Below are 13,728 nucleotides of genomic sequence, written 5' to 3'. Positions count from 1 at the left end.
GGGGCTGCCTTTGAAACCTGTTATATCAGGAAGCCAACTCCTGCTCACCCCCTGACTCTCCTACCATGGCAACCAGCAACATCATTTTCATTTGCCATTTATGAGGCTCTCAATAAATCCTGCCCTCAGGTTTTAGGTAGTCTGGTCACAGCCAGCTTGAGAGACATTTAGGGGCTAAACCCTGCAGTATAATGACTGGACCCATCAAAGGATAGTTTTATAGTTGGATAGTAATAGTGGTGAATTCATTTTATTATAAAAACACCTCAGTCTTTTTTTTTTTTTGTTCCTCATATAACTTATCAATAGAACAAATTATTTCCTATAATCATATATTTGCAATATAATCAAGACTGGCCATATGGGAAAAAATCTGCTGTTTTCATCAAGTTTCCCTCTATCAAGGACCATACCATTCCTCAACTCTTACAATTTCTCTAGTTTTTGTTGTATAAAATCACTCTGTGGTGACAATCACATGGATTGCCTTCCAGGTCATCAGTATTGACCTCTGGGCCTGGCCTACTGGACACTGCGTTTTTGAGTGGCAAGAGTTATTATCCCCGCCTTCCATGATCAATAATGAAACTGTTACTCTGCAAGAATTTTGGTAAGAAATAGTTTGTCAAAGAGTACTTCTTAAAAACCTGAGCCTCTGCATCAGCCATTTATCATTTTTTAGCCAAGCAACTGGCAGACTTACTATGTCTCTTTAGCTTTTTTCTCTATTTCACTCAAAGAAAAGATGGAGTAACAGTTTTAAAATCCTTCCAGATTTTTTATAACCATTGTAGATGGTTATGCAGGGTCCCACTGAAGTATCAGAATCTCATGCAAACTCTTAACAAATGAACACCTCATGACAGCAGGCTATTCTGTTATTTTCTGTATTTTAACTAAGTTCTAACACAGGAAAGTGGTGGTCGTTACTTTTCATTGACTTTAGCATCTGACCTCAGGAACTTTAATTCTGAGTTTTGGCACAAAGCAGTGACAGATATTTGTTAATAAACAATTTTTAAATGTTTTTAGCCATTTGAAAAGTATTGCCAACACACTGTCTTGTGTTAGCTGCGGTCACTTTGTGTTGAGAACCGAAGAACCCTAAATTCTACCAATGTCTCGCTTCACCAGGGCTAACTACGACTGAAGGATTTACTGTTTAATTAAAAAAATTACACAGCCTTTTACCAAAGAGCAACTACTATAAAAGGAATGGCAGAAAAAAAATGACTTCACAAAAATACACTAAAAAATTTGACAATTTTTTTTTTGTAGGAACTGCCAAAGTTTTAGTGTTTAATAATTAATAGCACAACTGACCAAGGTCCAAGATATGAAGATACCATGTTCAAGCAACTAGGGGGTAAATCACTCTAAAATCTAACCATATAGTATGTGATAAGAACACACATTTTATAATATAAAACCTGTCTACACATAGTAGTTAGTTGCAAAAAGCCATTCAATCTTCTCTTGGCTTGGAAAAAAGGTGTTCCAGATTTCAGTGTAAATTAGCAACCTTCAACTCTTGTGTGGCAGGTATCTTGCTTTCACCTTCCAGGTCTTCCACTCCAGCCTGTGTCATGAGGTCTGCGATATTTTTCTCCAGATGGTCAATGCGACTACTCATATCATCAATTCTTCCAATGATCTGGTCAGACATGGTCTGAAATTTATCTTGCATCTGCTGCAGGAGGGTCTGCACCTCTGAGGCCAGATTCTGCACGGTCTTGGGGTCAGTCTCGGCCATCTCCCGGGTTCCCAGCTTGGCGGCCACAATTTACCATTGTTAAGATGTGGAAATAACCTAGGTGCCCTTCAACATAGGAATGGATTAATAAATGGTGGAGTTCATTATCTAGTTTCTTTTGTAACAACCTGGATAGAACTGGAGACAATTTTCCTATGGGAAGGAAAACAAACACCACATGTACTCAATACTAAATTAGAACTAGTTGATTAACACTCTCGTGCACATATGGAAGTAAAACTCATTGGAAATCTAGTGGGGGGAGGGGAGAGGAGGAGTAGGGTAAACTCCCACCTAACTAGTGCAATGCACATATTCTAAGTGAAGGGCACACTCACATAACATCGACTTAAAAGGTACAAATGCAAATTATATAATCAAAATGTGTGTATCCCTGTAATACTCTGAAATAAAAAATAAAAAGGAAGATGTATAGGTTTCAAAAGATTTCTCTACAGTAGAGAAAATGATTTGACACAGTCCAGAATTTCTTAGGGACCTGCTACTTAATTGAAACTAATAAAAAGGTATGTATATTAATAACTATACTTTAAGGAATACAATACAATTCTTTGCATCTTTTTATTTGAAAAGGCTGTCTCTCATCTGAAATTAACAATGGATGTTGAGAAATTGCCTTTTTTTTTTTTAGCATTTGCCTCAACAATAATTTTTCTAGTTTCCTTATGTACCAACATAAAGCAAAAAAATATAGGAAAAAGATTAAGTTTCCCACTTTCTGAAATAAACATATATTATTTTAATCAACTCCTAAAAGTTATCATTCCAGAGTCCCTAATATTCTCAACCACTCTTCATCTCCATCAGAGGAGACGAGCATGAGGCCTGAGAACCAGAGCAGCGTGTCCGAGTTCCTCCTCCTGGGGCTCCCCATCTGGCCAGAGCAGCGGGGCGTGTTCTTCCTCCTGTTCCTGGGCATGTACCTGACCACGGTGCTGGGGAACCTGCTCATCATCCTGCTCATCCGGCTGGACGCTCGCCTCCACACCCCCATGTACTTCTTCCTCAGCCACTTGGCTCTCACTGATGTCTCCTTTTCATCGGTCACTGTCCCAAAGATGTTAATTACTATGCAAACCCAGGACCAATCCATCCCCTATGCAGGGTGCATAGCACAGATGTATTTTTTCATATTTTTTACTGATCTGGACAGCTTTCTTATTACATCAATGGCATATGACCGATATGTTGCCATCTGTCACCCTCTCCACTACACCACCATCATGAGGGAAGAGCTGTGCGGCTTATTAGTGACACTGTCCTGGATCCTGTCTTGTGCCAGCTCCCTCTCCCACACCCTTCTCCTGACCAGACTGTCCTTCTGTGCTGCTAATGCCATCCCCCATTTCTTCTGTGACCTCGCTGCCCTGCTCAAGCTGTCCTGCTCTGATGTCTTCCTCAATGAGCTGGTCATGTTTACAGTAGGGGTGGTGGTCATTACTCTGCCATTCTTGTGTATCCTGGTATCTTATGGTTACATTGGGGCCACCATCCTGAGGGTCCCTTCAACCAAAGGGATCTGCAAAGCATTGTCCACATGTGGGTCCCATCTCTGTGTAGTGTCTCTGTACTATGGGGCAATATTTGGGCAATACCTTTTCCCATCATTTAGCAATTCCATTGACAAGGACATTGTTGTGGCTCTCATGTACACGGTGGTCACACCCATGTTGAACCCTTTTATCTACAGCCTTAGGAACAGGGACATGAAAAAGGCCCTTGGGAAACTCTGCAGTAGAGCAGCATTTTTCTCACAGTGACATGTGACTTTTTAAAAAATCGGAATCTCATTTTGGTTGATCTCATTCATTTTATTTTCCATCTGGATGTGTCTCAAACCTTTTATGTCCTCAAGTACTATGACAAATGATGGAACGTTAGTTAGATGTACTTAGTAAATATTTATTGACCATCATTTAATTCTCTTATTAAGAATATTTTTGTATTTGTGGTTATATTCACCTGGATGAAGTTGAAACATATTCTTCTTAGTAAAGTAAATAGCTTTTGATCTATGAATGCTAAATTAATTTTATTACTTATGTCTGCAACCTGGGAGGGCATAATTATACAACCATATACAGTTCTGTTATCCCTTATTTGAGATTTTTGGAGACATATGTATTTTGGCCCATTATCCTTGGCTTTAACACAAAATGGAATCTAAAGAATTAATTATATTTCACTAACATAAGTGGACTAAGCACATTTTCTATTTGTCTCTGTGATGTAAAATGATACAACAACTCTGAAGATTGTAGGACCTATAGGAGATTGAAACTTCCCAGAGATCCATAAGTTCTGATTCAGTAGTTCTGGGATGGGGCCCAATAATTTGCATTTCTTACAAGTTGCCAAGTGACACTGATGCTGCAGAATTATGAATTAAACCTTGGAAGTAGTGGGATGCCCTTTTACACTCCTTAATGAATTCTGGTGGTAGGAAGAGTGAAACAGGAGACAGCTTATTTTAGGAATAAGGACATCGTGGTTCATGCTGATATTTTCAGATTAATGATGGGTGCAGTGAATTCCTTTGTTCAATCTCTCACATATGTGTTCTTTTCTAAGCTATCAGATTTTCTTTCCTCTTTTAAATAGAATATAGACATATCAGCTACTGCGTATCACGCTCGGTATTATCACACTGAACTATAATCTATGTTTAATGAAAATGAAACAACAGCTTTGAAAAAAATGACATCTCACGTCCATCTGTGGCTTCATGTATCCTTTACAGCTTTGGGAATTTCAGTGTGACTTGTAACTTTGCTAATGTCAGAATACTTTAATTTTTCTTGAAGATTGAGGCATGTTCACAGGTTCCCTAACAACTTTAAAAGACATTCTTTTGTGTTTTAAAGCAACAATGTTTTGTGTGAACTAATTGTTCCAGTTAGTTTTCATAAATGAGATTTATTTTATAGTATTTTGTAGCTTTCTTTTTCTTTTCCTATAACTTTTTGCGACCATATTTGCATATTTCTGTGTATATTGGTACATACAAATGTACTTAAGATTTTTAAATTTTTGGTCAATTTCTATTAAAGCCACACAAAGATACACTGTGAAACTTTATTAAAGACTATGTAATGCCCTGAAATCATCTCTTTTGTCAGTTGTCTGATCAAGGCCACTTTAATATCCCTCAAAGAATACATTTTAATGGGTTCCACTGTCTTTGTGCCTCAGTGCCCATGTCACAAAATGCACATTAAATTATACACTGGGTATAAAGTACTAGATGACTTCAGAGAAGCCCCAAAAGGGATACTTAAGTTCATAAAATTAAACAATTTTATGTTAAATGATTTTGTTCATTTGTAAAGTCTTATTTAACTTGCCATATTTTTGACATAGTTCATGAGATTGCATTTGTCTTGAATCCAATCCATGTTATTGTTATTTATTTATTTTTTTTTTTTTTTTTGTGGTTTTTGGCCGGGGCTGGGTTTGAACCCGGCACCTCCGGCATATGGGACTGGTGCCCTACTCCTTGAGCTACAGGCGCCGCCCAATGTTATTGTTATTTTTACTGCCATCTTTACTTCCCATCTTTTACCCTAGATCTGCCCTGTGCAAAGAGCAATGCATTTAACCAATTTTATACATAAGGATGAGACTAATTAGTATGCAACAAGTTGCTGGGATGACACGGAAGGCTGTGGTGATGGCTTAAATTAGAATCTGTCCAAGGTGTGAGGATAAAACTCTTCACGCATTATAAAGGGGTTTGGTATTTGATCTATGTAGTATATGTAGAATATTGCTAGAAAAACTTTTCTCTTTTATGTAGTATTTATCTAATTTCATTTCATAATCTTTGACCGAGGCTATGATTGAGTTGGAAAAATATTATTTTTGCTTCTCTTTCCACAGAGATTAATCTGGACTTCCATTATTCATGTATTTTCACAGTTCTGTTCTTCTCTCTCCAAAAAAAGTGAGCCACATATAATTCATGGACTGAGATGCCAATTTTATAGGAAGAAAGCTGAGGCCCTAAGAGGTGCAATAAACATTTATGGCTGACAAGTGTTGGAGGGGTTATTTGAATTCCCATATGACTCCAAAGCCCATGCCCTGCCTTCTACGGCATACAACCTCATCGCTAAGGAAATATCAATTATTTTTTTATTAAATCATAGCTGTGTACATGGGAGAAGTGCAGAATGTGGGATATCCGAGTCATGTTCTAGGATGTGGCTGGACTCTGCCCATAAACCCAACTTCATTATTGCTGTCTATGGCTTTACCTGCATTAGGTCATAATGTCATGAGGAAGGGTAGGTTGCTCTTCACAAATGTTATCAATATCCACAAGATTCTCATGACTTCAGCTTAGTCTTATCTACAGCTTATTTATTTATTTTTTTTTTAGAGACAGAGTCTCACTTTGTCACCCTTGGTAGAGTGCTATGGCGTCGCAGCTTACAGCAACTTCCAGCTCTTGGGCTTAGGCAATTCTCTTGCCTCAGCCTCCAGAGTAGCTGGGACTATAGGTGCCCACCAAAATGCCTGGCTATTTTTTTTTGTTGCAATTTGGCTGGGACTGGATTTGAACCTGCCACCTTTGTTATATGGGTCTGGTGCCCTACCCACTGAGCCACAGGTGCCTCCTGTCTTTATCTCCAGCTTAGATGTAGGATAATATTTCTGTTCATTCACATCTCCAGTCATGCAACATTAGAGATGAGGAAATTGAGGCTCACACAAACTGGGTCACTTACCCAGAATTCACATGTGTTACATACTAAGTGAGGTTGCCAGGCTTTGACTATTTCTAATTCTAAAGCTTTTCCCAGTACACACTGCCCTCAGACACAGGGCTCTATCCTTAAGGTCACATCCCCAAGGAGCACCCCTGTCCCCAAAATGCTAAAGTTGGAACAAACAGACTGGGAACTTGGGCCAGGCATTCTTGGCATCATCTTTACTGTTTACTTCTATGATGTTGACTATTTATGGTAAGTTTAAAAGGGAGGATAGTATGCCCATGTGGAATAGGAGCATGCTCAAACCACAAGCTTAAAGAAGCAAAGGATTTTAAGCCCATAATTAATCCATACAAAGCTCTTCTGAGATTTTCTTTCAATTAAGAATTACTGTAAGGCCAGGTGTGGTGGTTCATGCTTGTAATCCTAGCACTCTGGGTGGCTGAGGCATGTGGCTTGCTTGAGCTCAGGAGTTGGAGACCACCCTGAGCAAGAGGTAGACCTTGTCTCTAAAAATAGCCATGTGTTGTGGTGGGCACCTGTAGTCCCAGCTACTTGGGAGGCTGAGACAAGAGAATCGCTTGAGCCCAAGAGTTGAAGGTTGCTGTAAGCTATGATGCCACAGCACTCTACTGAGGGAGACAAAGTGAGACTCTGTCTAAAAAAAAAAAAAAAAAAAGAAAGAAAGAAAGAAAAGAACTAACATAATGAAATCCTAACATTTGACATTTATATACTATACATAGACATTTATAATAGGTGTTTTGCACTGATTTTTTTGCTTACAGGGAACTTTTTTATTAAGACACAGTGAAACCACAAACTATTTCTTCCTTGTTGTGTAGGATTAGGTAACTTGGCTTTATTAATAGCCTATTTTAATGGGTAAATAGTGGCTTCTGGGGAAGGACATAGATTTTGTAGGATACTTGATACTGATGACCAGGGGGCCTGAACAAATCTGGAACTTTGATGGGGCTGCCTAACTGCTTCTTGATGCCAGGAACCCAAATGAGGATGCTCTAGAAAGGGAACAGGTATGTATCAACGATGCCCTCCTTGGCCTCTCTGGACAAAATGCTTACTATTATGGGTTGTGGGTTTTCATGGTAGCACAAGAGCTCCTCGAATCAAGGATTCAAGAGATTAGAGAATGAACTAAAAGATCCTGATGCACACAATTACTAGTAACAAATATTTAACTGCTAATAATATTTTCACTTGTTTGGAAAATTTTAATTTTCTGATGCTCTTTATAAATTTTCTTGTACAATCTATTGACTGTATTTCACAATATAGTGTAGAATAGAATTAGCACAGGCATATTTTTCTCATTCCTGATTTCAATGAAAAGACTTTAAAATATCACATTTAAGTATGAGATTTGCTATGCTATTTAGTCTTGTGAGTGTCCAAGTCAGTTTGGACTGCTATAACTGGGTGGATTTTAATAGAAGACTTTTATTTGTCATAGTCCTGGAGACAGGAAAGTCCAAATTAAGGTGCCAGGATATTTGGTGTTTGGTGAGGGCCCTCTTCCTTTTTGGCAGAAGGAAGAGAGATATTATTTCTCTCGTGTCTAATCTCTTATTCATGAGGGCTCCACCCTCATGATTTAATTACCTCCCCAAGGTCTCACTATTAAATATTTTTTAAGGTAAAATTCCCTTTTTTTAATAGCAGTGATATTGTAATCATGGATATATTTCCTTTCTCATCAACTTTATATGTAATAAAAACTTTGTCTACTTATGTTTGAACCAATTTCCTTTGGGTATATGTTTTTACTTATTTGTTTTAGTTTTAGAGATGAGGTCTTGCTATGTTGTCCAGCTGATCTCAAATTCCTGGGCTCAAGTGATCTTCCTGCCTCAGCCTCCAGAGTAGCTGGGACTACAGGCATGAGCCACTCCTTTGAGTATATGTTATTGAAACTTCACCCTGTGTTTTGCTTATTAATGGATTTGGAAGCCAAATTTAAAAAATTTAGTATGTTGCAACTTGAAGGCTCAAGAATAGCTTGAGGATGGTTTAAAAAAATCACAGACACAAAATAGAAATTGGAAAGATTTTAATGTAGTATCTTTCTGCTAAGATAATGCAAGGCTTTCTCTTTGCTGATTAGACATAGCTGGTCTACTCAGCTATGACTCAGTCTGGGTTGCCTCTTCCTTAGGTGGTGAAAAAAGCCAACAGAGTAGTTTCTCTTCCATATCAAACTCTCTTCTACGTTGGAAATGCTCTCATTTTTCATGACAATGCCATCCACTTTAAATGATTTTTTTGGTAAGTTTTAGCATATTCCTCATAGAAAGGATCTCATTTTCATCTGCTGTAAAGTAAGATTTGTTTGTTTCTGCCTCTTTCAGTGTTCTTCCATTCCCTGCGGAGAGAACAGCAGCCTGAGGGACTAGATGCAGAGCTGCGTGCCTGAGCTCCTCTCCGGGGGCCGCCGTCCCTCCAGAGCAGTGGGGCGTGTTCTTCCTCCCATTCCTGGGCATGTACCTGACCACGGTGCTGGGGAACCTGCTCATCATCCTGCTCATCCGGCTGGACACTCACCTCCACACCCCCATGTACTTCTTCCTCAGCCACTTGGCCCTCACTGACATCTCCTTTTCATCTGTCACTGTCCCAGAGATGTTAATTAGTACGCAAACTTGGGACCAACCCATCCCTTATGCAGGGTGCATAGCACAGATATAGTTTTTCATATTTTTCACTGATTGGGAAAATTTCCTTCTTAGTTCAATGGTATATGATTGGCAAGTGGCCATCTGTCACTCCCTGCACTGCACCACTATCATGAGAGAGGGGCTATTTACCTTACTAGTAGTTGTGTCCTAGATCCTCTCCTGTGCTAGCGCCCTGTCTCACACCCTTCTCCTGGCCCAGCTATACTTTGTGCTGAAAAAATCATGCCAAATTATTCTGTGACTTTGCTGCTCTACCCACGCTTTCATGTTCAGACATCTCCCTCAGGTGGCAGTCATTACTCTGCCACTAATATGCATCTTGATCTCTTACAGTCACACTGGGGCCACCATCCTAGGGTTCCATCTATCAAAGGGATCTGCAAAGTCTTGTCCACCTGTGACTCCGCCTTTCTGAGGTATCCTGGTATGATGGCACAGTTATTGGACTGCACTTTTGTCCTCATCCAGCACCTCCAGTGAAAAGGACATAATTGCCTCTGTGATGTACACATTGGTTGCTCCATTGCTGAGTCTTTTCATTTATAGCCTAATGAACATGGACATAAAAAGGATCATGGAGAGACTTCAACAGGGCAATAGTCTCATTTCAATGATATTTGTTCTTCTTTATCACAGACAAACTGTAGTTGCAAGAAGAGTATTTAGGAAAGACACATCTCATTTGTAGGCAGTATCTACTGGTGTGGCAGCTGTGTGGTCTCATGCAACTCACTTAACTACTCTGAACCTCAAGTTTTTTCTTCTGCATACGTAAGAAAATTATAAAACAACTAATATATTATGATATGAAGTGAATGCAATAATAAATTTGGCTTAACACTACAACTGACCAAGAATAATGAATGATATTTTCTTTATCTTCTCTATCAGGGATGAATTTGAGATCAGAATTTGTATAGAACTTCTGAATTATGGTAAATATAGGCAGCATAGCATGTTGGTTGTATTCCCAATCCAAAGGCAATCAGATACCCCAGGACACAGTAGCACATCCACTCTGGTTTGACTCTAGAATCAAATAACTAAACGACAGTGAATGAGTGAGTTGATTTGTGGGTAGGTAAGGAAAGACAAAAGAGTATCTTTCTCTACACTTGTTTAATATTGACTCAAAGAGTAGCCCTTGACCTGGTGCTGATGAAGTTACTGTTTAGCATCCTAGGTTCATTTGTAGAAAGAAAGCTATGTTGATTGGTTTGATGTAAGCACATCAGATTGTATTAAAAAAACACATTGTACCCCACCTATGCATAAGTGTATTCATGATCTATGTGTATATGACTTAATAGAAAAAAGTCAAGAAAATAAATACTTTAAGCACTGTTTTGGAAATGTAAAAAAAAAAAGAAAGAAAGAAAGAAAAAGAAAAAGTGCATGAGTCATAAAACATTGTAGGATAGGCTGGGTCTGAGAAATAAGCTGCAGTGCCCTGGGGAGGAGTATTTGGCAGCCAGAGGACTTTCGGTCATACCAGATGTAAGGAATCAAAATTATATGGCTTGTATTTTTGAAAACGATATTGTTTAATATTCTAAATTTCTTAAAGACAGATGAAACCTCATGTGCCTTTAAAAATAATTTTTTCTCCTCTCTTCAAATAATTAAAGCTGTTGGTGGCCCTTTTAGACCTGGAGGTGAACCTTCAGGCAAATAGGGAAAGAGAGTTGCAATATTCTCACCCAAAAGGCACAAGAAAGATGCCGGTATTGAACATTCTGAATGGCAGCAGGCAGAGCAGCAAAAAGAGGTCTAGAACCCTTCCTGGTGAAATCCTGGCAAACCATAGGTCAGACAACCATGGAAATCTAAACATTGAATTTCAGTCTTCTGAAGGGGAACTCTTTTTTTTTTTTTGGCCACAGCCAGGTTTGAGCCTGCCATCTCCAAGATATGGGGCCAGAGTCCTACTCCTTTGAGCCACAGGTGCCACCCTCTGAAGGGGAACTCTTTACCTATTTGGCATCTCCTGGAATGTAACCTCCATCCTTTATTTCTTTCGTCTTAACTTCTACTTGGTTCTATGAGAAAGACAGGTGCACCCAAATTTTGAATGATTGACAAATAACTAACCTACAATGAAAATGTCACGAAAGCAGGGATTTTATCTTGCTCAGTGTTATTCTCTAGCACTCACATGAGCTCCCGATAGACATGATAGACATTCAGCAAATAGATGGTGAGCAAATGAATCTCACCAAAAAGATTTCTTGACTTCAGAGATGGGGGAGGAATGAAAACTACAATAGTAATAAAAATAATCATAGCTATCATTTATTGAACACCTTCTATTATTCACCATTCTTCTGGATGCATTTTAGTTAATCCTTCAAATCACCTTATTAAATAGAACCTATTATCTCCATTTTACAGGAGACAAAATTAATGCTCAAAGAGATCAAATAACTGGGCTGCAATATTCTGGCTAGTATGTGGCAGATCTAAAACTGAAGCCAGTTTGTCTGACTCCATGTGGACATCTTTCCATTAAATGCTGCTATCACCACATCTAAGAGGAAAAAATTATCCTGTGACTAAGGAACCTTTTTAGGGCCCCCTTCATGTCCTTGTTCCTTAGGCTGTAGATGAAGGGGTTCAACATGGGAGCGACTATGGTATACATCACAGCTGCTGCAGTGTCCTTTTTGTCAGAGGCAAGAGAGGGGGGGCACAGGTAGGCACTAAAAAGGGTCACATAGAACATACACACCACACAGAGGTGCGAACTGCATGTGGAGAAGGCCTTGCCCCTTCCACCAGGGGCTCGGACCCTCAGGAGAGCAGAAATGATGTGGCCATAGGAGATGACAATACACAGAAAGGGGACGATAAGCACTGTGCCTCCTAAGGCAAAAACCATCAGCTCGTTAATTTGGGTGTCAGAACATGATAGCTTTAGAACAGGAAGGATGTCACAGAAAAAGTGAGCTATTTCTCCAACAACACAGAAGGACAACCGAGCCATGAGGAGGGTATGAGTAAGGGCAACGGTGTTGGTGAGGACCCAGCACAGCGCAAGCAGCAGGGCACAGACTCGGGGACTCATGACTGTGGAGTAGTAGAGAGGGCGACAAATGGCCATGTAGCGGTCATATGCCATGACAGCCAGTAAGAAGCTGTCCAGATCACCAAACATCAAAAAGAAATACATTTGTGAGAGGCAGCCTTTGTAGGAGATGGTATGATGTTGAGCCTGTATATTCCCCAGCATCTTGGTAACTGTAGAGGATGTTAAACCTATGTCAACGAAAGACAGGTTGGCCAAAAAAAAGTACATAGGGGTGTGGAGGTGTGGGTCAGAGCCGAGGGCCAGGATGATGAGCACATTCCCAGTTAAAGTGATAAGGTACATACACAGGAAAATTCCAAAGAATAACTGCTGTTGCTCTGGAGACTTGGATAGTCCTCGGAGGAAGAATTCAGAGATACTGGATTGGTTTTCCATGGCTCTGCAGCACCTGGAGGCCAGGGAGGACAGTTAGAGTACTAGATTTCTTCCAAAACTGCATGTGCTGACTTCCAAATATTCCAACTCTGAAACTTCTTTTAAATTCATCATCACCCCCAATCCTGACTTTACCTTTAATCTGACCCTACATCCTTCCTTTCTCTCTTTCCCAGGAATCTCATATTTTCCCCCTTCTCTCTCTCTTTCCCTCTATTCAATCATTTATGCAGAGATAAAGGCTGGGCTTGGTCCCTGGTATCACTATGCCTTGAACTAGCTCCATAGTCCCATGTCAGTTTCATCACTGCAGAATTATGTACATACAAGTAGACTGTGGTGAGCTGAATCTTACGTTATGTTGGTAGGCAACTGAAACGCACATGTGAAATTCTTCTTTTAAAAATCCTCATAATGTCTCATTTTATAATGAAGAGGATATGAAGGATTCATGCCGCTTTATTTTTTCATTATTTCTGCTGAAAAAGACAATATGACACCCTGCATTTCTCCCCAACCTTTTGTCATGGGCATCATCCTTACCCTGTAGCTAACATTTGTTAGATGTTAACCACTATTGTTCTGTCAGGCACTCTGCTAAGCACTTTACATACATTGTTTTCTTTAATTATTAAATAGCATTAGGATATGGAGATTATTATTCTTTCCCTGCACAAAAAAAAAAAAACAAAAAAAAAAAACTGGGAGTAGGGAATTTTGAGAATTTTCACAAAGACCACAGATTGTAAATATTGAAGACAGAATTCAAACCCACAGCATATGCTCCCAAGAGGGCGCTATCACTCAATACAGTTAGAAAGTGATTTTTTTTTTACCACCACATTTATATTTAATCCCTCAGTATTCCTAGTTTAACTTTTATCTCCCTTGCCTTTACTATTTCATACAATTATCTTTTGTGGAATAAAAATGAAGTTATAGAACTGGGTTGAATCTAAATATTCCTCTGTTTTAGGAACTGTGGACATAATCAATGACATGTATGTTAAAAATGCAGAATTCTGCTTCACACCTAAGATCTACTGAATTTACATTCTCTAGGGTACGATCTAGGTACCC

General features: G+C 39.3%; 3 protein-coding genes and 1 pseudogene across 3 annotated transcripts; 2 read left to right on the top strand and 2 right to left on the bottom strand.

The window, feature by feature from the left end:
- Nucleotides 1–1,504: 1,504 nt before the first annotated feature.
- On the bottom strand, nt 1,505–1,753 carry LOC128596154 (heat shock factor-binding protein 1-like). Its single transcript, XM_053605638.1, has one exon. The coding sequence runs from the start codon at nt 1,751–1,753 to the stop codon at nt 1,505–1,507; it is 249 nt and encodes an 82-aa protein (XP_053461613.1).
- An 839-nt stretch (nt 1,754–2,592) lies between these two features.
- Nucleotides 2,593–3,534, top strand: LOC128566604 (olfactory receptor 1J2). The gene has a single exon (XM_053563507.1). The coding sequence runs from the start codon at nt 2,593–2,595 to the stop codon at nt 3,532–3,534; it is 942 nt and encodes a 313-aa protein (XP_053419482.1).
- A 3,115-nt stretch (nt 3,535–6,649) lies between these two features.
- LOC128596149 (olfactory receptor 1J4-like) lies at nt 6,650–9,873 on the top strand (annotated as a pseudogene).
- Nucleotides 9,874–11,712: 1,839 nt separating this feature from the next.
- LOC128566611 (olfactory receptor 1N1) lies at nt 11,713–12,648 on the bottom strand. Its single transcript, XM_053563518.1, has one exon. It carries the CDS (start codon nt 12,646–12,648, stop codon nt 11,713–11,715), a length of 936 nt encoding a protein of 311 aa, XP_053419493.1.
- Between the last annotated feature and the right edge of the window lie 1,080 nt (nt 12,649–13,728).

This window comes from Nycticebus coucang, chromosome 2 (assembly GCF_027406575.1).
Source record: "Nycticebus coucang isolate mNycCou1 chromosome 2, mNycCou1.pri, whole genome shotgun sequence".
NCBI classification, from domain to species: domain Eukaryota; kingdom Metazoa; phylum Chordata; class Mammalia; order Primates; family Lorisidae; genus Nycticebus; species Nycticebus coucang.
The sequence above is the reverse complement of the archived record's forward strand: the minus strand, read 5'-3'. Positions and strand labels throughout refer to the sequence as shown.